Raw genomic sequence first — 27074 nt, forward strand, 5'->3', positions numbered from 1 at the left:
TACGAGTATGGCAAGATGAGTGACAACTGTATTAGCCAATCCAGTGATGCCCTTGCTTAAACATGTGTATGACATGTAACACTCAGTTAACTCTTGCTTGCCGGTGTAAATAAACATATACTAATAATGCTCCTTCAGTTTGGGCTGTAAGCAAATTCTTTCTTAGCTAAAGCAAAAATTCTCATGATTTCAATGTTGTCAGAGAAGTGGTACCTGTGCTCGCCATGAGATCTCCCAAATTGTATTTTATATAAATCCTATTACTGCTAACTACTTGCAATACTAAACATTGTAAAGATACCAACCTAAGCTGGGCTTGTTTTGATATGCAAACACAATCAATTTGGCTGAAGAAGGATTCTGGGAGTTGTAGTTAGGATTGCCACCTTTTCTGGAGAAAAAAAAATACCGTCCTTCCTCTATATTTATATTTTTTCCCAATTAATAACTGGAATCAAACATCATTTTAACCAGCCAGGTGCCTAGTTGTAGTTCAGAGCCAACCTTAAAAAGATGCCTAATAGTTACAGCAAGCATATTGCTACTGTATTTTCAAAGATTCATTCCTAACAGCTAATTCCTTAATTAAATGTATTTGGTTTCACGTATCTGGCTTTTTTAACATTTGTAAAATATTCTAACTAAATTAACTAAACTTGAATGTAAAAAATAGATATGTTATTTAAAAAGGGAATTTTTTAATGAATCAAGGCATTGTAACATTTCTGTTACCACAGTAATCATAATAGTTGAAAAACAAGTGAATGTTAGATTAAAATGTATTAATTGTTAACCTGTATGTGAACGTCTCCTTTTACCCTGTTACTAAATTGCTCATTTTGTCCTTGAATGGGTACATGTTATAAAAACAATACACGATCCATAGTTATAGCTCAGTCAGTGGCAGCTGCTGTTTACTTTTCGTTTTTCTAGGACAGGGTGGGGGTCTAAATTTGGAAAGCTGACCTCTAACGGGATGGGATGTTCTAGGAAGGGGAGGTGTGCCAGTCCTTTATTTTCTGTCCCCATCTGACGTGACTGCGTTTCATTGCCTATAGGGAAGCACTTATGGAAATGAAGCACAGTCAGACAGCACGCCTGTGTCTTGCCATAATCACTACAGACAGATTGTACACAGTGCGTGTTGGTTGCCATGGGGCAGTGACTAACAGCAGCTTATGTTTTCCTTTTTCTCTATTTAGTATCTGATGAGCTCACAGTGCAGCTCCATCTCTGCAATATACAGAGGAGTACAGCACAGGGCTTTCACAGAAGGAGTAAGATCAGGGGATGCGGCTTTCATCTCCAGCCTTGCTCTGGGATTGAAGATCTCTCCTGAGCTTGACTGAGGAAGGATAACAAAGCCCATTGATACATGTTATGCTACCTTCTAGATGAGTCTAGGAATTTCTGGCAAAGCCTGTCTCTCTCGGTCTGAAAGGAGGACATGTGAAGGTGAACAATGGCTCCATGGCAGTGATTTGCAGAACAACACAAAGGTAAGGGGAGTGCTTATTTTCTTACCTAGAACAGGCTGTACATGTATTGTTTAATTCAAATACACAGAAGCAGCCTGCTCATAAATCATGTGATTATATTGATGTCAATTGTTTAGCTATATTCCTTTTGTCACATGACTCATTTAAACTTCTATATGATATAAATATGCTGCAGCCACTTTGGTACAATACAAGGATATTGAAAGTCACCCGGAAATTCCATGACTTTTGTAAATGCCCTTATATGCCCTTATATGACAGTAGAACTCCTTAAAAATTATTTAATAATTATTAATATTCTTGTAATTTATAATATGGAGTGCATTATTCCCCATATACTGTACATTCTGACTTTTTATGGGTATGTTGACAGAAATAAACAACAGAAGTCTAACAATGGCTCGTTGACGTTTACAGCACAATTGTCTCAGGACAAGGAACTAATAAAATACACCAATAAATCTTAACTGAAGCTGGACCTTATTTTGAAGGTTGCCACGTACTCCTACTATTCATCCTGAAATGTGTATCTACAGTAAAGAAGGACACTTGCCTTGTCGTTACAGGATTACCTGAAGAACCAATGTGTTTAGCACCAAGCCGTAAAGATGAGGTTGACATGGAACCTAATGATGGAGCAGCCTCTGCTTCTGTCATTGAGCCTAAGGTGGTCATACCACGTAAGGAGAAAAGAGCACCCACGATTTACATTATAGCATCGGTAGTCCTCTGGCTAGTAACTGGCACAACCATATCTAGCCTGAACAAATGGATATTTGCAGTGTACAACTTTAAGTACCCCTTACTGCTATCGTCTTTCCACATGCTTACTGCTATTCTACTGGATTATCCACTGATAAGGTTTGGCCTGCTGAATTTAAAGGCAGAAGAAGAAGTAGCACTAAATGCCAACGCCAGATTTAAAGTATTCCTTTTGAGTCTAACTTTCTGCTCCAGCATTGCCTTCGGAAACCTTGGTCTAAGTTGTGTCCAGCTCTCTTTTGCACAGATGATTTATACCACAACACCTATCTTCACATTGGCCCTCTCTAAAGTATTCCTGGGCATCAGACACAACACACTTAAGTACACTGCCATGATCCCCATTTGCCTGGGGGCCTGTTTTAGCATTATCGGAGAGGTGCAGTTTGACCAGACCGGCTGCTTCTACCTTTTTACTTCAACTTTTCTCAGGGGACTGAAATCTATTCAACAAAGTGAGTAAAGAAATTTTTCAGGCTTCTAAAAAAACTATCCAAAAATGTTCATTATTTGTGTTACCCTCGTAATACCACTATATCTTTCTGCATGAAGTAGCATAAAATTTTTTAAGGTTAATTGTTTATTTGGGACTGGACACTGTGCCCTCCTGTTGTTATGTAACTAATCAAAGGTCTAGGTACCTTTGTATGAATGTCATCTCTGAGCTTGATTTATAAAGCATATGCTGTCAGTATTTACTCTCAGATACATTGTGGTGTATTTTATAAATAGGGGTTAGCCCCATCAAATCCTTCAGAGCAGAAACAGATTAGCCCACGTGTTTAGTAAATATTTATAGAATACATATAGCACTGCTACTTTACTAATTAGGCCAATGCCCTGGATTTTTGGGTACATTTTTACATTTCTGTCCCAAGTAATTCTTAATAATTTCATTTTGTATTTACTATCCTTGGCTGAAAAGAATGAAAACTAAAAACCTTAGGGCAGTTGGACTTTTGTTGTATAATGTTCTTGGGCCCTCTTTTTCCAATAACTGGATTACAGATATATGGAAATGTTGCTGTATAATCTCTCTGCAATAGAGAGATTATACAGCAAATAACAATGGCAGATAAGTGATTGTCACCCTAAATGACCTTTAGAATATCCTTCCTGGTATATCTATAAGAACAAATGAGTATTTCTCACTTCAGCCTCCATTGGCTGAAACCCATTAGGGTGAGTTAACCACACATTTTGGGTGTCTGGATTCAGGTCTAGACTGGGATTCAAAATTCCAAGTACAGGTATACAGAGGCCCAAACAGCCCCACCAGTCCACTAAATAGTAGCTTTCTATGACACCTTACAGCAGCCCCTCTGGCATTTACCAGTAGCCACAGATTGCCAGTGGGGGCCTGTCTGGATTATGTGTCACTGATATGGTATTTATTTTCTGACCAGCAGACATATAGCTCACAAGCCAACATGCACTGGAAAGTATTTCTGAGAATTTTTTGTCATCTGTGTTACCTAGAAGTGTTTTAAACACAGAGAACTACTTGCAACCTTTTGGGTAAGGTAACATACTACATCACTTCAAGCAGAAAGCCAAATCAAGGTCACCTACAATGCCTAATTTCTATTAATTCCTCTTTTTTCATTAATCCCACACATATAAAACAGTTCATAATTTGGTTGGACTGGGAACCTAGTGTACATTCAAAACTATACTCATCTACACAATTGCATCGAAAACCCATGGCCACAGGAAAACACTACAATGTATGAAAAGTGTGCACCACCTTTGTAAATGAGCCTTCATATTGTTTCCCAATGTTCTGGGATAGTACAAGTATATTTTTGAAAAGAAAAAAAGTTGATGCCTAAGTTCACGCTCCTATGAATTTTATACTTTTAAAATGTGTTAGTATTGCTTTAAAGAAAAAATAGAAGATAAATTGACTTGAGGTCATAGTGGGCTTATGTAGAAAAGGTGCATGAACACTCTCTTTCCATATATAAATGTTAATGTGTTTTTGTTTTACACAGGCATACCTGATTCCACAGGTTGAAAGACACCATGATAACTAGCCATTTCTAAAGATCCCTTAGGGCAATGGCAAACGAAAAGAAGTATCGCCCAACAAATCTCCTGAAATGCCACCCTCATATCCTTAGAAATGCTTCAAGTAAAGTATATTATTCACAGCATTTTAGCTTAATCACAGGGAAATGACATTCCCCACAATTAAACCCCACAACTAACCTTGGAATTGCAGCGAGCAAATTACATTACTCACTGCGATTCCAAGGTTAGTGAAAGGGATGGCACTTTTGGGAAATTTGTCACCCACTGTAGCACAGATTTAATTGCAGGAGATAAATCTTTCTGTGTGTCGTCACCCTTATTGCTGAGAATGTATAGCAACCCCCTCTCTCATTTATGAAATTTAAAAGCGACAAACACTGGGATTTAAAGTCTCTCTGCTTTCTAGAAAGCACCAGACAGGGTGGGGGAGAGGTATGCCTGTGTAAAAAAACAAATACATTGACATTTATATCGCAAAGTTCAGAGAGTGTTTATGCACCTTTTCTACATAAGCCCACCTGAATGAGCTCATTTCGATATAACATGTGTATTAAAAGTGATACTAGCACGTTCCTATAAAATTCATAGGGACATGTGAATGGCAGTGTTGGACTGGGACAGCAGGGGCCCACCCGAAAACAATTCACCAGGGGCCCACCAATTCATCTTAGACCAGAGGCTCACTCTCAGTACTATTTTCTTTTTCTCCTCACTGATCCTCTATTCTCCTAGTCCCTCTTACTTTATACACTATAATCTGTTATTCTATCTATTTAGCCTCTTTGTTCTCATAGAAATAGGCCAAATCTTTAGCAGCATGAGGGCCCACTGACACCTGGGACCACCGGGACTTTTCCAGGTATCCCAGTGGGCCAGTCCGAACTGTGTGAGTATTACTGGGAAGTCTAGGCATCAACTTTTTTTTTTAAATGTACCCATACCTTTTCTAAACCAAAAGAATAAAATCATGTCAAAAAGGGGGATGGTGGTATATTTTCCCTTTAAGACAGACGCGTTTTTTTTCTTCAGATCATTGGGTGGAGTTGGCAATATTCCTTGGCACTTACTTCAGGAAGTTGAATTATACAATGGCACACCACAGTAACTGGTTGCTATTATAGTTAAATTGTTTTTCACGGATATATGCAATTAGAAACCCTTATAAGGAAACAAGTGTTTCCAAAAACACTTATGGGTTACAGTAACAAACGGAGATACTAGTGCAGAATACCACAAAAAAGCCACCCCCAGATAAACAGGGACCAGGCTGTGGATGCCACTTCCTGACAAGTCATCTTCATATTTCCGCTCCTGCTGTCACTGGAAGGCTAAAATCGGCCTATTCTCATTCACCAGGTGTAATGGTGGCCATACACAGGCAGATTTAAGCTGCTGATTCAAGCCCTCTAGACTGATTCAGCAGCTTATCTGGCCGAATATGGGGCTCTCCAACGGGCCCACCCAACCGGTATCTGTCCGAAACGGGGCAGCTTTGATTTTTCTGTTGGATCAAAGACTACATCGGCTAGTTGATGCAGAAGTGTACTTTATTCAGTGTAAGGAGTAATCAAGGATGAAGAACTGTTCTTGTCCATAAGCATCTGTATTTTTAGTGGCACAGGGAGAGATGAAAGGGAGCTCTGTCAATGTTGGACTGGGGTATCCGGGGCCACTGGGGCTGTCACCTCAAGGCCCCCAGTTCCCCTATACCAGTCGCTAAACTCACTGCAAGCCTACACCTCACCTCACCCCTTCCAGTGCAACACATACCTCTACTTGCGGCCACCTTGCCACCGCGATTGGGTTAGGGCGGGGGAAGAGTACCAAGAGTCTGGGATCAAAGCAGGGAGCTGTTAGTGGACCTGGTTCAGTGGGGCTCACAAGGGCTGGGGCTCACCTTGTTTTTTTCCTGGTCTCCCGCTGGTCCTGTCTGACCAGGAGCTCTGTAAACATGGATACAGTAGGCTGGAATATGACAGTAATTCTTTGCAAAAAAGAAACATTAACTAGGTTTGAAGTGATCTAGTCAAAATGCTCCTTATTCAGTAATTACCAGAGAGAGGCTTATGTTTGCCATTATGATGAACTGTCATTCTATATGGCGCAAGCTTCCAGAGATACTTCAAAGGACATGCCATCTGCCATGTTCTTTGGGACACTGAGCTGTTTAGAGCTATTATTAAAGAGACACAAATGCCACTAATAGGCCATGGGGCCCCTGCACAGGACCCCTCTACAACTGCAGTAGAGTTACATTAGTGATATGTTTGTCACAACAATTAAGAAAGGGCATATTTGGTCATGAGAAGGACAGTGAGCAATCACAGCATCCACTGGAACAAAGACTATTATGTTTCACTAATTAAGACCAGTAACAGTATAGTTAAGTCACAGGAGGGAGTGGATACATAAATTGGCTTAATCCTCCTTTTAATTCCCTTTAACAGACTCAAAAGCAGTGGAACATAAATGCCCATGTGCACAGAAAGTTTAGGAAAAAAATGGTACCTTTGTCTGATTAATTATACCATTATACAGTAGTCTAGATTGAAGGACCAGTTATGCAATCTTCCACTGTATTCCACACACCTTATCTGTTACCTGCTATATTTAAACAGTTAGTATTGTACATTATATTAAAATGTATGCAAACTCTTCACGTATTTTTGTTTTTTTGCTTTTCATGGTCATGAATATGGCAACTAATTTCTTAGGAATAAAAGAAAATATGCAAAGAAGGCATTTTTTTTACTTATTCAAAAGAAGGCGTGTTTTATGCACCCAATAAGTTACGTTTTTTACTGAACATATAGAATAACCATAGTGAAAAAGGTATTTTCAACCCAAATCCCATCATCAAATGATTTGAAGGTGATTATTTAAACATAATCCAGTTGCTTCCACTAATAACAACATGTCTTGGTGATAAGTTCTCAAACCTATAACTCTGACCCCTAGTTGACATAATTGCATGTCATAGTTTGTCTAGCATTCATTTTTAAAAGGACTCTTCTTTGTAGAGGATGCAAAGTTGAAAATTATTAGGAAACAATCATGATCATAATATGTTAAGACCAGTGTTGTCACATTATAGAGGAATAAAAATTCCTGAATAAGAAAGTCAAACTTGAATTGCCTGTAAGACCTGTAGTGGTGGTGCCAGTGTGCATTAAATCTCTTTTATTGTTGGGAGAATATCCATAACTCAGTACTTACTCACCTATGTTACAAAAAACAAAATTCTTTTATTGATTTCAGTTTGCGTTGGACTTTTTGTAGGACTGGTTTTATGGCAGAGCATATTTGTCCTTTGGACTCCTCTAAAGAGTTCCAATATTAAACTCCCAGCATCTACTGATATCCAGACTGTTGGTGTTGGGAATTAGCCTGTTGTCACACAATGTACAGCTTATTTGCATGTCTGCAACAAACATAAAGTAGACTGTTGGTGCTTCCAAAAAGTTGACTAGAGGTTATGGTAAACTCTCTCTCTCTGGCATTAGACCTCCAGCTGTAGGTTCTAGAAGAGAAATGTACTACAGGTATGAGAGTGAGACCCATTACACAGAAAACGCAAAAACACAGCTCTGCCATTCCCAATATCAATCAATTAACTTTTACAGATTTCGGATATGATTAGACAGAATCTTGCACGTGATTATAGCTGAACTACATGATAAGGTCACAGTAAATGACAAGATTTAAACCAATTCATTCCTGAGTTCAGTGTTATACCAAACATGCCTATACAGGTTTATATTTTATGACCAGGCATAATTCTAGATGTTTTTTTCCTTTTTCAGGTTCACTTCTGAAGGAAGAGAAAATTCACTCTGTAACACTGCTATACCTAATGTCCATCCCCAGCTTTTGCATTCTGTTTCTAGCTGCCATAGTGCTGGAGAGTGGAGTCGTATGGGAGGTCCCACCAGACTGTGATAACAGACTTTGGCTTTTCATCCTTCTGAGCTGCGTGGGATCAGTTTTGTACAACCTGGCCAGCTTTTGCGTCATCACATTTACATCTGCGGTTACCATACACGTGCTTGGTAATTTAAATATTGTTGGGAACCTTGTGTTGTCTCGTGTCCTTTTCGGAAGTCATCTGACAGTACTTAGCTACATGGGAATAGGCCTTACCCTGGCAGGAATGTTTATGTATCATAACTGTGATCTGATATCTGAACATTTTGCTTATGGGAAACATCTTCGTGCTACAGAAAGACATACCAAATCTGAGTGAACTCTCCAAAGATGCCAAAGTAGAAGCTGATTTTTTTGAGGCCCTGGTATGAACATAACTACAAAAGCACAATACTAATGACAGGGAAATCACTGGTCTAGTAGGCATCAATGACTACGTGTTTCTTTCAAGAAACGGTATAATCTAGTACTAGTATCTTTTAGATAACTCTGGTTCTTCAGAGGACTAACGCATTTTGATATTGGCTCTACTTGCAATATTGTTCATTGTCTATTTGCCATTGTTAGAACTGATAAAAAGAGTACAGGGTAGGTGTTAACATTTCAGTGGTACAAAACACCATAGGCTGGATGTGTCTTATTTATGAAAAAAAACAGTAATGAATATTAACTAAATTGCAAAATTGCTCCAGTGCCATTACTTATGGCAACTGTTCAGAGCTTTGCTTTTGTAATCTAAAGCTGGCCATAGACACACAGATCCTATCGTACGAATCAAGGATTCGTACGATTTTTGGATCGTGTGTGGAGAGTGCCATACGGCCGAACATTCAGATTACCCCCAATATAGACATGCTCGTTAATGGCATATCGGGGAAAGATCCGCTCGTTTGGCGATGTCGCCAAACGAGCGGATCTTTGCGTTTATGGCCTCCTTAAGTTGTAGTAGACATTCGTCTGATGAAAACTAAATCTTGATTGGTTGCTATAGGTGCAAGTACAAGTACAAATCTCCTAGTCACCAGCTAACTACACAAGCACTGCTGTACCAGTTTTTGTATCCTGTGCAGTTGTACAACATATGAGCACAGTAATTCTAGCAACTACCTAGTGTTAACATTCAGTCACCATTTCCAAAACAGTCACAGTGCAAAGTGCTTAGCATGTAATAGTTGTTTTAGTTCCTTGTGAAAGAGTTTGCAACTATATGCAGAATGCTGAATAACCCTTTATTAAAGCCCTGGTACACAAGCAATGGGGTCTACGCAAGGGGCTTGCTGTACCAGACATGAAGGTTGCCTGCCTCTGGTTTATATTACAGAATAATTTCCACTGGAACTGTTTTAATCATATATTGTGGTGCCAAAATGCCCCTATATGTGTAATATGTGTAATATGTCAAGGAATATATAACAAAGTGCTTAAAAGTGCTCTGTGTGATTTACAGTAATGTGATTTACAGTAAGTTCCAATTGTGTGTTTAAATGTATTCTACCAAGTTTGACCCAAACACTTTCAAAACTAACTGGGTAGAGATAGGTTTGATGCTGGTGTTGCTGCTAAGTGTCCTATTTATTTAATTGCCTGTTAGCTGTTGCCATGCCTTGTCATCTTATCTGCTTATGTCCTAAAATTCTTAAAGGACAGTGAAATGCCAAAAATGTGATGGGTGGGTGGTGTGCAACTTGTTGCTAACTTGAAATCCTGGGCTGTTACACCACTTAAAAATATGCAATACTGTTCTTTAGCACCCGGCCATGGCATTATTTAGTGTGTATATGCTGAGCCTAGGGTGCTGTCACTGCTGTGTTGAATTATGGGTAAGGTAGCAAGATGGCACAGCCACGCCTCTACAGAATTGTTCCTGGGCTGTTATATTTTTTAGAAGAGGTGCACCATCTAGGGAATTCGGGTTAGCAAATCAGGTCAACAGAGGGCCACATTTCTGGCCTTTCATTTACCTTTAACTAACCATATGAAGAAATAAGTCTAACAATACATATCTACTAGATTTCTGTGTTCAGTCAAATGTGCAACATAAACTACTTACCCTGGACTGGAAGTACAACTGAATCTATACCACTGGAATATTAATATCAAAGCACCCAGCCCTCAATTTTATTCACATAAAAGATTTAGTTTTTTAATTGCATGTGCTGCATTACCATGCACCCTTAGTGGAAGCAAAGTAGTAATACATTTAAAGTATGCATTAGAACAGGATTCCATGCCACCAACAGAGACCATATGTTCTCAAACTGTTGATATTGGTGCCATATTGGATGACTGATACATCTCTTAGTTTATTCTTGTCATAATGTAAAGAGAGCCATAAAAGATATGCATTATTCTGTCAGCAATTTATAAAAGATATACTGTATATCTCTCAGCCGTTGCAATTATAGCGTTAATTAAATCCAGAGTAACAAAGCAGGAGAGGAGACATGAAGCAATAAAGCCAGAGGGAGGCTTGAAACCGATCTAACATGTTTAGATTCATGTCTAACTGCCAGCCTTCTATCTTCTGAACAGTTTGCTCCATATGATGCCTAAATCAAGTTTTGCCACATTCTTTAAGATTACCCTGCCAGTCCTGGGATATATGAATGTGCCTATGCTGATTGTTGAGAAACTAAAATTATGTTTTGTTTGTACTATTTTTTAATTGCTATTAGACAATATATGAAAGGGACAGCTCCAAATGTAGGACATTTATTTTGATCATAGACCATTATTTGTTTTTGTATTGAGTGCCCAATTTATGTTTTCCCTTGCTGCAGAGGTAGGGCCAGAGTTGCTTTGTAAACATGTTTTTTCTTCTTTTTATTGAATTTAACAGGGACAAGTGGTTAAGGTGGCCATACACGGGCTGATAAAAGTTGCCGACAGACTGAGTCGGCAGCTTCTTGGCCCGTGTATGGGGCCCCCCGATGGGCTTCCCCGATCGAGATCTGGCCAAAGTCGGCCAGATCTCGATCGGATGGGACTAAAAATCCTGCCGGATCGCGGCCGCATCTGTTCGTTGATGCGGTCCGTTGATCCGACCGCCTGTAAAGCCACCATAGGATCTGATCGTTGGGCCCTAGGGCCCACGATCGGATCAGCCCGATATTGCCCACCTCAAGGTTGGCATATCGGGGAGAGATTAGCTTGTTTAGCCAGAGAGAATATGCTGGTGATTTGCTTAACTATTTTGGGCAGGGATTTGCATTTATATTTGAAAAACACTGGTACTGCCATTGTCCCGCATTTTCCAGAAAAAAAGGAGGCTGAAGGGGTGGTTTTGGGCTCTTCTCCCGACTGAAATATGCAGAATGAGAAAACACTTGTGCGCTATCTGCTTTATTTAATTCAGCTGTTGTAAATCAGTCAAGGCATACAAAAAAAATTTGGGTCACACCTGTCAAAAATCATTTAAAAAAACCATTTGATTAAACGTAATAAGAGTGAAGGACCCAATTTAGGAGCTGAGTAGTTAGGACAATAATGTCAGTCATTCCATATGTCATTTTCCATGACAGTGAACCGTTACATAAAAATGAAATAATTATTTGTCCAAATTGTGAAGGTTTGCAGGTTTTGGATCCCCAATATAATTGTAGTGAAATTTGTCACCGGAAACATGAATGACCTTTGATGAACGTGAAAAGATTGTGATCTGCTAGGAAATCCGCGTGACATGCTTTAATAATACATATTCTATCTTTCAGAAATCTGTACAGAATACTGCAACACAGACCTCTAAAATCAGCATTTCATTTTAAAATATATAGTCATTTATTCACAATGAAATAATGTTTCACAATGGAAGCTCAGGAATGTGTAGCCAGCACAGAAAGAATACCTGCCCCAGATTTTTTCAATTAATTAGATCAGGAATACCAGTGGTTTTGATTGCAGATAAATGTATTAGAATACAAAGTGCAAGGGTATTGGTGTAGATCTAAATTTGTGCAACACACCACTAGTGCATGCCATTACAAAATGTGCAGTATTGCCCAATTGTTGCCCAAAAATATGCACTGGGAAGAGTAGTTAGGACCCCAACAATTCAACTGTGGCAACCCTCATATTTTGATCAACAGAACTTAAAGTGGTAATCTAAATGGCCACTTGCTAAAGTTGTAGCCCAAAATTTAGCTTTTATCTCACTCAGTACAAGATTGCCTGCCCTCACTCATAAATTATATTATATTTGAATGTTTCTAAAAGAAAGGGATAAAATACTGTACATTTGTATAAAGCAAATAACAGAACCTATTCAGTAAGAGCACAATAAATATCTGAAAATGCTATTAGATTGTATGTAATAAGCAGCAGCAAGCAACCTTATAGCACATAGATCTCCATATGAAATATACAGTACATGCATTTGGGAGTAGTGTCATTCTAAATAAATGAATGTGAGCAAGCCTACAATCACATCCGTTTTGTAATACTAAAAGGAAATCCGATTATAACCATCTTTTTATTGCCTTCTATCGTTTTCTGTGAATTTAAATGACTGAATAAAGATTATATTGCAAAATACATTGTGTCTGTTTAAATTCAACATAAACATGTGGAGATTTGCAACCCAACCCATTTCTGTATAGGGTATATATATTAACAAGTAGGTATTTTATCAGGCATAGCATAAGCAGTGTAAATAAAGTGTGGGTCTGGTCCCTGGGAGGTGGAGGTGGTGTTGGCTTAGCTGAAATGCCAGCTGGGTGGAACTTAATAACTACTGCCACAAATCTCCATACCATCCCCGGAAAAGGACACTTGTGGAGGAAAATCAAATATCTGCTGTGTCTTTGTAGCTTTCCTCCGGGTATTCCAGTTTCTACCCACACTCCACAAACATACATGCAGGTAAATAGGCTCCTGATAAAGAGAGTGTGTGTGTGTGTTCTGCGTCCCTCCATGTTGTCAGTACACATTGGTAGTATTGCCCTACTCAGACATATACCAAAGTCAATTAAAATTAATCTTGACCTATAAGACCACATGACTTCCTCCTCACTAGTTTTTTTTTTTTTTTGTTCCATTGGACAGGGAGGTAGGATCTCCTGCCTCACCATTTTGTGAATTTACATGGAAGTGATACACATTTTTTTTGTTTTTCTTTTGTCTTTTTATTAATTTATTTTTTACTTCTGTGTGGACACGGATAGATGATTCCCCAGGTAATGGAGAAAAATTTACCTGATGCCCCAATTCGCACAATATTCAAATTGCTGCCTATTGGGAAGAAATGCAGGCCTGGGCATACCCATGGTCCTAGCTCTGTGCTAAAATATCCCCCCCTGCTGTATGCCCATCTACACATATGATTCAACCTGGTGCTTATTGGAAAATAATACAGGTTTGGGTATTCCCAAATTCCTACCTGTGAGCTAATTGGCATCCTTCTCTTTTGCAAGATGCTATCAGGCCATGGGTATGGATATGGGTAGTGATACATAAGCCTGAATCCAGTAAGTAAGTATAATCCTCAGTATTTACTGTGTGTGTCTAAAATACTCTGCACTGGGAAGTCTACATGCTAATTAGCTAATTATGTCCCTCAGTTGAAAGCTATCAGGGTTCTGGCTGGAGTTCCCTCCTGCTGAACTGTCACTGCTACCTGGTAAGTTGCATGTGCTGCTCTGGGGCTCCTTGCTATTGCTGTTTCATATCTAAAGTTTCTTATTGGAAGCCTGAGTGCTGACACAGTTCAGTTGGTATGAGATCTTATTATTCAAAGTGCTCCCTGCTGTAGCAGTATGGTAACTCCTTCCTTTCTCACAACGAGTCTGTGCCTATTAAGTAGCCTCTCTCCAGGGTTCCGTATGAAGTTTTTATTTTTAAAAGCTAATGTGATCTAGTAAGGTGCATGTGTTCTTCTGGTTTTGCAGTTTTGATATCTAAAGGTTTTGTTTGTGAGCCTGAGTCCTCTGTGCAGACTCAGCTGGTAGGTGTTCTCTTACACCATGTGCTTTGTAATCAGTTGGTGGTAATTAGCAGTATGGTAGTTCCCAGGGGCGCTCCGCCAATGAGGCAAGTTGAGGCAAAAATGCCGCTCCTGGTAACTAAGAGACGAATTTCCGGTTTTCAACCCGGAAATTCGGCTCTTCTAGTGCAGAGAGCGTAATTGTGCTCTCTGCACTATCGACGTGGACCCGTCCGGCGCTGAAGGTGAGAGGCGGGGGGCGGCAAAAACTAAGGCCGCCTCGGGCGGCAAATTGGGCAGGATCGCCTCTGGTAGTTCCTTCCTTTCTCACCATGCATATGCACTTAATAACAGCTTTTCTCAAGGTGTCTGAATAGAGTCTTTATTTTGTGAAGTCAGTGCTATTTTTTACGGTGCATGTATTCTTCTGAATATGCAGTTTTGATATCTAAAGTTTATGTGGGCCTGAGTGCTCTCATTAGACAAAGTGCTGCCAGAACTGGGGGCTTTGCTCTGATGTAGCAGTATGATATCTCCTTCCTTGCTCATAATGAGTCTGCACTTATTAGGGTAAGGGCACATGGGCAGATTCGGGGAGATTAGTCGATTAAGGAAGTTCGGGGAGATTGTCGCCCCGAAGAAGAGGTGATTTGTCGCCGGGGCGACTAATCTCCCTGAATCTGCCTGTATGCCCTTACCCTTGAGCAGCCTTTTTCCAGGTTACTGAATGGAGTTTTTTTATTTTGACAAGCCAATGCTATCTGTTAAGGTGCATGTGTTCCTTGGGTACACTTTGCCATTGTGATAACTTGAGTTTTTGTTTTCCTCTATGTTTACACAGCTGGTATGAGTGCCTATTATTATACCGTGTGCTTCCAGGACAGGCTTATGACCTTTTTTGGCTTGTGTGGCCGCTGGCACTTGTTATGGACTTTTTGACTTGTAAGGTTGTTGGCCCTTGGTCTGGCCTTTTTTTGGCTTGCATGGCGGGTGGCCCTTGGTTTGGCTTTTTTGGCTTGCATGGCGGGTGGCCCTTGGTTTGGCTTTTTTGGCTCGTGTGGCAGTTGGTCTTTTCCATTGCTCTTGGCATAGCCCTTGGTGCTTGTGGCTCTTGGTGCATGCGGTTGTCAGCCTTTGCTTTGACATGTGTGGTTGATGGATGTGCTGTGTCTTTGGCAGGCTTGGCTGCTGATCTTGCTATGACTAATGGCAAGCATGGCTCTTCCATGTAGTGATGTGCGTGTTGAGGTTTCCCCGACCTGCACCCGACCCTAACCTGCCCTCCCTCCACCCGTGCCCGCCCATGACTTCCAGGTTCCTTTTATAGACCTGCGTAGGGCGATAAGGCGCGAGTCTATAAAAAAAGGAAGCCTGGAAGCAAGGTGGCGGGCGGGGAGAGCAGGAAGAAGAGCTCAACCCGGCAGTGCAAGGTCGGCCCAAACCGCAGGTATTGGGCCGGCCCGCACATCACTACTTGCTTGGGGACAGTTTGTGGGGCTAGTGACTGTAATATCTGTCCTTGCATGCAGGGTTGCTTCATTGCAGTAGCATTTGGCATGAATTGCAGCTGGGTTTTTTCCAGGGTAGGCTCAAATTTCAGCTGGTGGTCATCTTAAGTTATGTAGAAAGTACTGTAGCTAGTTCTGTGCTTATTGGGATTCAGCTGCTGTTGGTTGGTTCATGGTTGGCTGGTTTTATATCTGACTTTTGTTACACTCTTGTGTGCTTGTCTTTGGTGCCTGTATGCCACTACCATCTGGCAGGGGCTGGTATGGACTGTTGTTTTGCAGGTGCGGTTATTTTCAGGTGCGGTTACTTTCTAGTACATCAGTGGTTACATGTGTAGAAGTTGTCTTGTGATCAGAGGTTTCAAGCACAGCGCTAGTTTATGTGCTATTACTTGAGTGCTAGTTGCCGACTTTTAGTCGGTTATCGATCGGGGAATCCTGTTGGAGGGCCCCCACATGGGCCAATAAGCTACTGACACGGTCTGTCTGCAGCTTTTATCGGCCCGTGTATGGCCACCATTAGTCGCCTCTCCCCCACTATTGACCTGAAAGATAAGTGTCATTTACTTTCCTCCTTGTGGCACTGGTGCAAACTAGTTGGGCACATTTGGTATTTAAGAAATTATTCTGCTTGGTGCGAGGCCAGTGTCAGCATTTCAAAGCGATACTTTGGGAGGCATTAAAATTCAGTACAGGTATAGATCTGTTATTTGGAAACCCATTATCCAGAGAAGCTCCAAATTACAGCAAGGCCATCTCCCATAGTCTCGATTTAAATCAAATAATTCTAACTTTTAAAAATGATTTCCTTTTTCTCTGTAATAAGTGTCTTGTATTTGATTCCAACTAAGATGTAATTAATCCTTATGGGAGGTAAAACAATCCAGCTGGGTTTATTAAATGTTTAAATGATTTTTAGCAGACTCAATGTATGGAGATCCAAATTAAGGAATGATCCCTTATCCAGAAAATCCCAGGTTCCAAGCTGTATGAATAGCAGGTTCTATACCTGTACAAGGAATATGCTGCCAAGTAAAATTTAAAATAGGGGCCAATTGAACAATGCAAAACAAAAAAGTATAAATTGTCCCCACTGACTGTTCCCCCTATGGTCATGTGGCCAGGTTCTTACCCTTAGATGGAGTCCTGGCAATGTTAACAAATCGTTTCTGCTTCTCCAAATTACAAGCGCACACCCTGGCCCTCCTAAAACTAGAGTACCTGGTGCCCAGCGAAATAGGGGATCGGCCACCCCCTCAGAATTCCAAACGAAGAAAAATTCACTGGCAGTGAATTTTTCTTCGTTTAACAAATCGTTTCTGACCAGGCACATTTACTAACGTGCAGTTGCTCTTGGAAACTAATCAGCAATTTTTAAACTCAGGTTGAAATTGAAAGCAAAGATCCAACTGGTTGCCATAGGTTTCTGCACTGGTGCAAAGTGACACCTGGTTGGACAAGTAATTGCTCTTATTTTACAGTTCAGCTCCTGTGTCTCCAGTGAAACAATAGAATGTACCTGGGAGCAGGGATTGGTGTCACACAAGCACACACAGGGCAGTCACAATCAGGAAATCCCTGGGACTCGTAACTCCCCTCAGGCAACGTGTCACTGCCCCTCCCCAGGAATCCTGTGCTCTTCTTACTCAAGTCACAGCAAGGTGCATGGCTCGCAGCAGGTGACTCCAGGAACTTTGTACACAGAGAATCTACCGTCTTTTATCTGTTGCAGATCGGTTTCTGCAGGATCCCTGCCATCTGTGCGACTGCAGAGCTTCGTCACGGTCTGGTAAGGATTTGCCCCAAACCCTAAATCAGCGTAACATGTAGCTAACGCTGGAGAAGTAGAGAAAATATGTGAGCAGTAGGGATTTCAGTCTCTCAGCTTTCATGTACCGTGATTGAACACCTGGGGGCAATGTGTTCAAGTAACAGGGTTGCCAGGTCTAATTTTCAAAGCCAGCCAAACTCGGTTACAAAACTTTTTGGCACTTCAAAACTAGGCCAAAAAAAGCACAATATGTGCAGTGAAAAAAAGTCTAAAAAAACAAATGAATATATGTGAAAATACACCTTTGCTAAATTTTCACTTTTTCGCATATTTTTCTAATTTTTCAATATTGGTGAAACAGGTCAACCTCTAGACATTTTGGTGGCCAATGGATTTTTCCCCAAAATTGTATGAAAATGAGGAAAGTCACTGGGAAATGTGAGAATGCTTAAGAGGGACGGGAGACTGGGGTACAGAGCCCAAAATTAGGTAACTCGTGACTTCTACACAACTCAGTCCCACTGCATGCTGGGTATTGTAGTCTTACGTTAAACTTGGCAGTCTGCAAATTGTTAAACAAAAACTACATTACCTAAAATGCATTGGGAGATATAGGTTTTGACCATAAGGCAAAAAAAAAAAACTTTGGCTGATTTCCAAAGTACAAACCAGCCAAAGCCCAAAAAGTAGCCCAAATGCGTACCTTGGTTAGTTTTATTTTCAAAACCGGCCTGGGCTTTAAATTAGTAGCCTAATTTGGCTGGAAAACCACCAACCTGGCAACCCCGGTGAGTAAGGATGGGACACAATGTGATCTTGTGTTAGTGCACTTATGTCATTTCAGACAAGTCTACTCCCTTCTAGTGCATTTAACCCATTTACCCGATTACCCACAGTAACAGCTAAATCCCCCAATGGCAATATTTTATTCAGAACTCTTTCTGTTCCCCCCACACCATTTAAATCTATTGACGTAAAATCTGTAATCCTCAGAACAGGCGGGATGTATTATTGGGGGTGCTGTCAGACACTCAGGCATCTTTCAGTTCAGGTTGGACCGTTTGAGGCTCTGGAAAAATGTTAGTGAGGGTGTAGGAATTATTTGGCGGATTAGCTGATAGGGATTTGAAACAGATCTGGGCTTTCAGTGTGTGTGTGACTATTAAATGATGGGTGTGACTATTAAATGATGGGTGTGGGTGTTATCTGATCAGTCTGACTTCACTTGACAGGCTGTTCTTATGGATAAACCATTATTTATGATGCCTAATTTTGTCCCTTGTATTTGTATAGCACTGACTGATTTGTACCTTACAAGTAAATATAAATAGTTCCTGTACTCCCAGCTAATGGCAGCTAATGACAAAGGTAGCTTTCATCACCTGTGTAAATACCGTATGTAGAGATTGGAATCAGGCTGTTGGGACAAAGTGGAAATGCAAATGTAGGGGACTGGTAAATGTATATACACACTAACTTTGCATTCCCCTACAGATTGGGCACAAAGGGGACCCTTGGTGTAAGGGAGTCATTTCCTATTTCTTGGTTGCAGAATGACCCCCAGGGCCGGGTCAAGGTATTTTGGCACCCTAGACAAGTGCTTCAATCAGTGCCCCCCCCCACACAGGCTGTCCCACTGTACCATTATTCCATCACAACATAACAGCAACATTTTTCATCATATAATTTGTATTTATTCAGTTACATTTTTCCTATTTTTTATAATGGAATCTTGCAGCAAATTAATGAATGTAACTTTTATTTAATGTATTTCTAAGCCAAATACACAGCAGCCACACTCCAATAAATCATAGCACAGCAGCCTAATACTACTGCACCAGTTTATCCCACACTTAAACTCCACACAGCACACCCACCCCTCCGTCACATCACACTTACCCCCCCAAACAGTCAGAACAGCTGCCCAGCCCAGCTCAACCTGCGCAGTAGCTTCTTCAATCCATTCCTCTCCTGTCTCAGAAGACAGCCGCCAGAACCATTGCTGAAAGTCAGCACCTGAAGTTTTAGCCACACTAGCACTGCCTATAACCTGACTTATAGCTGCATATCCCATCTGACTCTTAAAGGGCATGTAAAGGCAAAAAAATAAAATTCCATTTTACATTTTTACTCTTTAATGAAAAAGAAACCTATCTCCAATATACTTTAATTAAAAAATGTGTACCGTTTTTATAAGAAACCTGACTGTATGCAGTGAAATTCTCCCTTCATTTACTGCTGCATAAACTATTTGTTTGATTAGGCTTGTGGAGCAGTAAGTTCATGTTTATTTAGTATACAAAATACAGCATTTCTAGCCTTATTCTATTTTAGACTTTACATGCCCTTTAAGCAATGTCACAAGATGAAAAGACAGCACATGCACCAGGAGTGTATAGTCGCATTACCAGAAGGGACTGGGGGTGCCCTTGAGAATGGCAATTTGGTGTATGCGGATAAGTTCACTGACTGCTGAAACCAATCAGTTAAGCAACGGAACAAATGTTTTAAATAAATTGTGTGCCCCTCCAATAATAGCGTCCATAGGCAGGTGCCTACCTCTAGTTCTGTCTTTTACTGAACACATTTATACACCAACCCCAGAGATTGGGATCCACAGAATCTAGGGATGGCAGCTTGCATTTTCTGTCCCTCCATTCCACATTTGTACACCTTGGATTCAATGTTAACTGTTACTTGTGTGAATAAAATATCCACAAAATACATTGCTTTTCAAATAAGCCTTACGAGTGATCTTTTCCAAATCAAGTACAATACTACTGAAATTACCTTTCCAAATGAACAAAAGTTTTTCTATAAAAAAAAGCAATGCTGTCGTCTCTTATGTAATGAGTGACAGATGGCTCTTGGAAGGCTCTTACACACTGGCTTTTTTCATGCATTTGATACACATTTGAGTGCACCACATGCATGCTTTATTCCCTCCTGCAGTGGTGAGTACAAATAAAGAATAGGAAAGATTAGTGTGCATAGTAGATATATTGTGGGTGTGCATATCCAGTCTGGTGCTTTAGTTTCTCTTTAATTTAGCAGTATGTTTTGGAATTATGGGAATAAACCAGAGGACCCAGAGAAAATCAAACCATGCAGATAGACCTCTTCTCAAAGTAGAACCCAAGCCACCAGATCCACAAGGATACTATGCTGACCATAACCCAATGAAGCTCTAACACTCTTCACTGGAATGTACTATCCAAATCTCATACTCTGTTATCACATTATCTGTTCACTGACCAGAGGATCAGGCTCAGCATCTGGTACTGGGTACAGTACAGTACACATAACAATGGGTAAGAATAATTATTTCTGCTTTTCTTTTTTTATTTCAGATGGATTCATATATCGCTCACCTAAAGAAGTGCCTGAACAACATACACAAGGTAGCTTGTTATTTAAAACATACTTTATTGGGTGGCTGAAGTATAAGGGATAGATTTATCAAAGAGTGAAGTTCCGCCACTAGAGTGAAATTCCGCAGCTCTCAATTCATTTCTATGGGGTTTTGAAAGGCGTATTTATCAATGGGTGAAGTGAAAGTTCACCCTTTGATAAATACGCCTATAAATATCCCATAGAAATGAATGGAGAGTGGCGGAATTTCACTCTAGTGGCGGAACTTCAATATTAACTTCACTCTTTGATAAATATACCCCAATGTGTGATGTAAATGACTGAATGGAAGCAGTATTTCTAAGATATTGGGATACTGTGAGGATCCAAACAGAAACAACTTTAAAATCATGACACAAAAAAATAAATACTAGGATCCTTTTAACCACATTTATCCTCTGTTCTCTAAAATAAGTGAATAGTGTATTTTCACCTTCTTCTTCATTAGTATGTTACTCAACAGCACTTTCCCTGGCCCCAGTGAGACTTCAAACTATTCAGATCAAACAGACTTTAATATAAAAGTGATCTTGCTCAATAGGTAGAAAAGTTTTATAGCCCTTATATGTAAAAAAAAAAAAAACATACTTTACTAAAACGAATGCATATGTATTTTATATAGAAAGATAAATGATTGTATCCATACATTATATAACAGACAGTAAGTTAATGATAGACACTAAATAGTTTAATAATTTCATAAAGCAGCAGATTCAGAGGGAAGCCCTGTGAAATGTAAACAATGAACTGAAATTCACGTTTGCAGTAAAAAGAAGATAAACTGATGACTGCTTCTTTCTTTGCCACTATAAGGTAATAAAGAAGGCCAATGATATCCTGTGCAATATCAGCCAGCCAGCAGTGTGCAGTGAAGTGCTGCTTTCTTCTCGTGGAACAGACTACATCTCAGGTCTGAACAAATGTCTTTTTGCTAGTGATAAGGCTGATAGACCTGGAATCCTACAATATAGAAAACCTGTTTATAACCTGGACTGAGGAGGCTCTTTTTGTAAGCATGAATTTGTGAATATAATTAGTGTCTCTATTCGCAGTGGCTAATTAATCATTGATCAAGTTGATTTTCAGGAACAACAAATCATGTTTGACTGTGGGGTTCAGTCCTCAGGGATTAATAATCCATGGCAACCAAACAGTTCAAATAACTCGCCAATAAATGCTACCTGTTGGTTGCCATGGGTTACTAGACCAGTAGTCAACTTTGCACCTGCTATTATATTATGCACCTTATGTATTGCATAGCTACCATTTCGTTTTAGCAGCTTTTGTGCATATCTCTTGATTTGTTTGATAATAATGTTTATTGCAGGGGTTCTGGAGGTGTATAGAGTATCAAAGCGAATGGAAGGTGGAATGGCCATGCATAATATAGAGCCCAACGGACTTAGAATCATGTTTCGAGATATTGAATTAACCTGGAATAATCTGCAAGCCTTTCTTGCCATGTGCCCCTGTATTCTCCAAAAGCTGGTAAGCTCCATAATCAACTGTATTTTAATTTGGGTGGTGCCTGGAACATTAAAAGGGCGGTTCACCTTTAAGGTAAATTTTAGTATGTAATAGAATGGTCAATTCTAAGAAACTTTTCAAATGGTTTTCATTTTTTATTTTATATTTGTCTTTTTCTTTTGACCCTTTGCAGTTTTCAAATTGGCGTTGCTGTCCCCTTCTAAAAAGCAAATGCTCTGTAAGGCTACAAATGTAGTGTTATTGCTACTTTTTATTACTCATCTTTCTATTCAGGCCCCTTCCTATTCATATTGCAGTCGCATATTTAAATCCATGCATGGTTGCTTTGGTAATTTTCGTACGATATTCGGTGCGTGTATGGTGAGAAAAGAGCCGACCAATATCGGCAGAAGACTTGAATATCGGTCGGCTCGTCGAACGGGCTGGACAGATAATTTTGATTGGATGCCTATGAAGGCACCCAAACATTGGCCATTGAACAACCCATTTAACTAGTTACAAGGGGAAAAAAGCAGAACTGAAATGCAGTTATTTTTTTTTAAACAATATATCATTTGCATTAGGACACAACAGTTTAATTTAGTGACCATTCCATTATAATATGGTATTTTATATTTATTTGGGAAAAATGTGCTTCTCTGCTGATTACCCTGATTGTCTTTTGCTACTTTGTCACTCTACTATGGGTTATTTTCCAGTAAGCAGATGAATTCAAGGTATTCTACATGTAATGCTAGACATGGGAAAATAAATTTGTATCATTGTTTTGGGCAGAGAAGAAGATCTGACCCATTGCCTAAATTGACAATGTTGAAATTGTTCACATACCAGTCTGCCAATGAAAGCAGTTTGTTTGGCAAGGTCACTTCTTCTGATTTTCAATCAATATAAAACTGAGCCCCAATCATACTATATATGCAAGATGCCTGGTCAAGCAGTAATGTATCTTAATAGTAATAGTAGTAATCTAAATACAGCTTGGAAACCAAAAAAAAATCTCATGGGGCTCCTGTTGGACAGACCTTTGATAAAAAAAAAACTATCAATTGTCCTTGATTTATTGCATTTTCTCTTCTCTCAACAGCCACCACCATCAGTTTTGAATTGCACCACTGCCACGCCCCATTTAGACACAAACCCTTGCCTTAGTAGGTGTTGTGGTATCTGCTTGCTAGAAGGACTGAATGAAGAGCAGGTGAGCTAATATTCTGTTTTTTCAATTTCGCCAAATGCTTCATTTAGGTTTTGCTTCCCTTTTTAAATTATTTTTGAAACATTTATGAGCAGTGTCAATCTTTTGTTTTTTTTTTCATATAGAATTCAAAAAAAAAAATGAGGGCATAGATTCTGTGCATAGACAATCACATAGCTGGATATTGGCATTTATATAGTAAATATTTGTGACAGCTGCTGTAATGCTTATTTTTTTTTAAAGTAGAATAGTTTTCTGTGGTTTAAAAAAAAAAAAAAGAGGGCATACCGGTAGATTCTTTGTGCATAGATCATCCCATAGCTGGATATTTGCATTTATATAGTGCATGGTGATGGCTGGATTATTTACATTTTTTTTTAATGTAGAACAGTACTCTGTGGTTTAAACATGTACAAAATGTGAAATTGCTAATTATGCTTGACATATTGGAGCATATTATCTATGAAACATTGGGGCAGATTTACTAAAGGGTGAAGTGGTATTCGCTAGCGAAAATTCACCAAAAAGACAATCCACAGGGACATCAACAGGCATAGAGGACAATTTGCTCGCAAAAGAGGTCAACGCTAACGAACATTAGCGCCCTTTCGCCAGGCGAATTTTCGCTACGGCAAACGATTGGTACTCCGCAAATTCACCCTTTTCGCCAGGTTATACCTGGCAAACTGATAAGATGAAGCTACATCCTCAACAATCTTATGTCAGTGACATCATATCCTGTAAGCCAAAAGGTCATTAAAAAATGTCAAAACGCTGCTGTTTTTTCATATTTTAAAGTGGGATTATGTTTAAAAGTTGTAACTGTAATATATTTTGTTCAAATTTTTGTTTAACCATTTTAATGCCATATTTGTTTTAGGGTGGGCTCATGTCTAGGACAATAGAGGATCTCTTTTATCTTTATTTTGCTTCCTTGGACATTTTTAATAAGTGGCCACTTCAAGCAATGTCACCAACCTCTCTAATAAAGACACATATATGACCTATATTTACCCACCCTACTTGGCATTTTGATGAATAAGCGTATGCACTGCAAATTAATATTTGACGAAGTTGCGCGAAGTGTGGCGGATCCTTCCGAGGCGAAAATTCGCTCTTTAGTAAATTTCCCCCATTAAATATTGATTCATGAACATATTTTCTTTTCAGATTCCAGAAGAGCCTGCGGACAGTTTGCAGGAGCACAAAGGGCACCTTTATCATTCAAGCTGTGCCAACTTTTGGCTGAACTGTGTGGATTCCACTCTACCAGTTTTGTCTTGCCATAGTTCCTGTCCTTTCTGCATACAACAGAAGAATGAGATACTGTGACCTGGACCAATACTATTGGATACGTGCCATTTAAGGTGGTAGCATGTAACGTACTGTATTGATTTGTTTAGACGTATCCTATTAGAGGTTTGAAGTTTAATAAAACAGCATCCCATAGTTATAAGTGAGGACAACAACAAAGCGAGCGGTTTGGGTCTAAGATAAATAAGTATTGAAACTTACAATAGTTATATTTTTCATGGCTGTAAAGCTGTCATTTAATTCTACCTAACCTCAGGAATTCTTGGGACCTGAGGTTTTCCAGATACAGTCTTTCCATAATTTGGATCACCGTACTTTAAAGGACAAGGAAACTCCATTACAAAACATAAAAGAATGTTCGCCACCCCCCCTTGTGAATCAATCATCTGTAATATGAAAGTATGCACTTTGCATTTTGAGGCCGCCTTCCTTCTTTCCGGATTCATCATTTGCTACGTCACAAAAACAATTTGGGCATGTGTGATGATCCCTGCTCACATAATCATTGTATCAAGGATCGCAGAGTGACTAGAGCACTTGCACTCGATTCCAACTGCAGCGATTGCACAAGCGTAACGGTCTTAGTCTCTGAGAAGTGTTGCTGTGGCTGTGATGTACATCAATCCCTTGGGTTTGTATAGCTTCTGGCAAAAGCATCGAAACAAGACATTATCTGTAAGTGCCTAAAGTGTCCTTGTTATGCTCCCTTTCAGGACAACATAATTTATTTGGGGGGTTTCCTTGTCTTTAAGTCTACATAAAAATATTTAAAACAAAATGTTTTGCCACCTACAAAGAATTTTAACAAAAATAAGTTTTACTTTCAGTTTTACTATACTGATCAAGTGCAGGATTTCAATGTTACTTTACTGTGCTAGTGAACAGTCCTGGAGTGGTGTAAGGAGTCCCTGGGAAAACCTTAGAGATGGCAGTTTGGCACTTAAAGGAAAAGTACCATGGGCAGGTGACATTTTTAACACTGGCTTGGGGTCCAAAGTTAGCAATTTAGTTCACTGGGAGGCACACCATATAAAATAATTTATAACAGTGCTCATAAGACTAAACCCGTATTCAAATGATTTTCCTACTCCAAACACATCTATTCAGTGCAAAATGTGCCTTTAGACGCAAGTACGTTTATTAAATGGCACATATTCCGTTATGACTGCAGCTAACTTTGGTGCAAAGTTTGCTATAGGTCATAGAAACCAATCAGCAGGTAGCCTTTACTAGTCGACTGTTTAAAACAAACATATGGCTCAAAGGACTGACTGGAACCAGAAAATTCACAGCTCTGGCAATATTGTTTTTAGGCAGGCACTGTGTGTTTCAAGGGGTTCATTGGAAATAAATGACAAAAGTTTGGGCTTTTAGATGCTGCACAAAAGAAAGTTCATCGTATTTATTTTGCGTAGCGGACAACAATCATGGAGACCTAAAGAATCAAATGTCTGGGCCCCAGTGTAAAAACATACCAGATATGTAAACAGCAAGGTATACCTGTATTTAGCACATCTGTCCCAAATTTGTGTTTCAAATCTGCTAATTCCTCTGGGCCTGGGGTCTCATCACAGACATGTAGGTTAGATGTTGTCGTCCAAGGAATTATGGCTCTGGTAGAAACCAGACTAGTACATATCAAAAATAAAGCAATTTTATTTTTCTAGTTTTCTTGGTGTGTTTGGTCTGTTTACCCTTCATATATTTCATGTGCAAGTTTCAAATTTTACCTTTCATATATTTCATGTGCAAGTTACCAGTTGTCTGTTTCCTTAGAACTTCCCAAATGCTGTTAGCTTGATCTGATATTTATATGATATTCGTCCTTATTATTGTAAAATGAATACAGAATAAAAACGGGCATGAGGAAGCCCAAACAATAGGGTCTCTTTGAAGATCAGTATTTCAAGGCCAATTATAGGAATAATCCCATAAATAATACACTAACATTTCTTCTTCTCAGTGACCCTTCAGTAGTATTCATCAGTCACAAACTGCATCTCTGGGTAGAAGATTGTCTCTGATAACGGTTTTCTAGCTGCATTTAATCTATAACCTCGACAGAATTCTGCCCTTTAAATATGGAACCAATGTGAACAAAACAAGTATGCAAGCAAATGTTCTGTTTTTTTATTTTAATATCAGAAAGAAAAAGTTGATGAAAGTTTTCAGCCTGTAATAGCTAAAACTATTTTAAAAGGGAACGAAGTTTTTTGTTTCTTTCTCATAAATGCTTGGAATAGGTCCCACTGGT

The 27074-nt window shown here is 39.5% G+C and overlaps 3 protein-coding genes across 11 annotated transcripts in view; 2 read left to right on the forward strand and 1 right to left on the reverse strand.

Annotated features, from left to right (window-relative positions):
- Positions 1-1001: 1001 nt before the first annotated feature.
- Positions 1002-11092, forward strand: LOC108717117 (solute carrier family 35 member E4). 3 transcript variants are annotated; one of them, XM_018263922.2, is made up of 3 exons: positions 1002-1499; positions 1873-2716; positions 8099-11092. In XM_018263922.2, the coding sequence occupies exons 2-3, from the start codon at positions 2083-2085 to the stop codon at positions 8536-8538; spliced, it is 1074 nt and encodes a 357-aa protein (XP_018119411.1). In that variant the 5' UTR covers positions 1002-1499; positions 1873-2082; the 3' UTR covers positions 8539-11092. The 3 variants fall into 3 exon arrangements, with proteins under 3 accessions (XP_018119411.1, XP_018119420.1, XP_018119427.1); XM_018263931.2 differs by having other exon boundaries at positions 1917-2716; XM_018263938.2 differs by having other exon boundaries at positions 2066-2716.
- Positions 11093-13251: 2159 nt separating this feature from the next.
- LOC108717141 (synergin gamma) lies at positions 13252-26486 on the forward strand. Of its 5 annotated transcripts, none has more exons than XM_018263985.2 (7): positions 13252-13390; positions 17126-17433; positions 20766-20816; positions 21640-21736; positions 22154-22314; positions 23399-23509; positions 24677-26486. In XM_018263985.2, the coding sequence occupies exons 3-7, from the start codon at positions 20766-20768 to the stop codon at positions 24836-24838; spliced, it is 582 nt and encodes a 193-aa protein (XP_018119474.1). In that variant the 5' UTR covers positions 13252-13390; positions 17126-17433; the 3' UTR covers positions 24839-26486. The 5 variants fall into 5 exon arrangements, with proteins under 5 accessions (XP_018119474.1, XP_018119451.1, XP_018119458.1 ...); XM_018263962.2 differs by having other exon boundaries at positions 13253-13390; positions 17377-17433; XM_018263993.2 differs by lacking the exon at positions 13252-13390 and adding an exon at positions 13802-13833 and having other exon boundaries at positions 17377-17433.
- Positions 26487-26940: 454 nt separating this feature from the next.
- dusp18.L (dual specificity phosphatase 18 L homeolog) overlaps positions 26941-27074 on the reverse strand; it is a 5491-nt gene continuing 5357 nt past the window's right edge. For all 3 annotated transcript variants that reach the window (XM_018250473.2, NM_001096276.1, XM_041582983.1), the window contains 1 exon segment: positions 26941-27074. This exon segment is cut by the window's right edge and continues 546 nt beyond it. In XM_018250473.2, the coding sequence (XP_018105962.1) occupies positions 27014-27074 (61 nt within the window). In that variant the 3' untranslated portion in view covers positions 26941-27013.

The sequence above is a fragment of the Xenopus laevis genome, chromosome 1L (genome assembly GCF_017654675.1).
Source record: "Xenopus laevis strain J_2021 chromosome 1L, Xenopus_laevis_v10.1, whole genome shotgun sequence".
NCBI classification, from domain to species: Eukaryota; Metazoa; Chordata; class Amphibia; order Anura; family Pipidae; genus Xenopus; species Xenopus laevis.